The following is a 279-nucleotide window of genomic DNA, read 5'->3' on the forward strand; positions in this document are numbered from 1 at the left end:
CGAGCGCCGCGTCCCCACGAGCGATGGCGGCGAACCGCGTGGGGCGGCGGCAGGGGCGGGGGGGGTCCCCGGGCCGCTCCCCCGCTGTCCGGCGTCCCCAACCCCCGGCCCGCAGCCCCGGGCTCCAGCGGCGACCGGCGAGGGTCACCGTCAAGTACAACCGGCGGGAGCTGCAGCGGCGGCTGGACACCGAGCAGTGGATCGACGGGCGGCTGGAGGAGCTCTACCGCGGGCGGGTAGGGACGGGAACGGCGACGGCACCGGGAACGGGAGCGGGAC

General features: G+C 78.5%; 1 protein-coding gene across 1 annotated transcript in view; it reads left to right on the forward strand.

Moving 5' to 3' along the window:
- Window positions 1-23: 23 nt before the first annotated feature.
- The window catches only part of PPP1R14A (protein phosphatase 1, regulatory (inhibitor) subunit 14A), a 1673-nt gene continuing 1417 nt past the window's right edge, over window positions 24-279 (forward strand). The window contains exon 1 of the mRNA XM_010567200.1: window positions 24-236. Within this exon, the coding sequence (XP_010565502.1) occupies window positions 24-236 (213 nt within the window). The remainder of the gene's footprint in view (window positions 237-279) is intronic.

The sequence above is a fragment of the Haliaeetus leucocephalus genome, unplaced genomic scaffold (assembly GCF_000737465.1).
Source record: "Haliaeetus leucocephalus isolate CR32 unplaced genomic scaffold, Haliaeetus_leucocephalus-4.0 Scaffold227, whole genome shotgun sequence".
Classification (NCBI taxonomy): Eukaryota; Metazoa; Chordata; class Aves; order Accipitriformes; family Accipitridae; genus Haliaeetus; species Haliaeetus leucocephalus.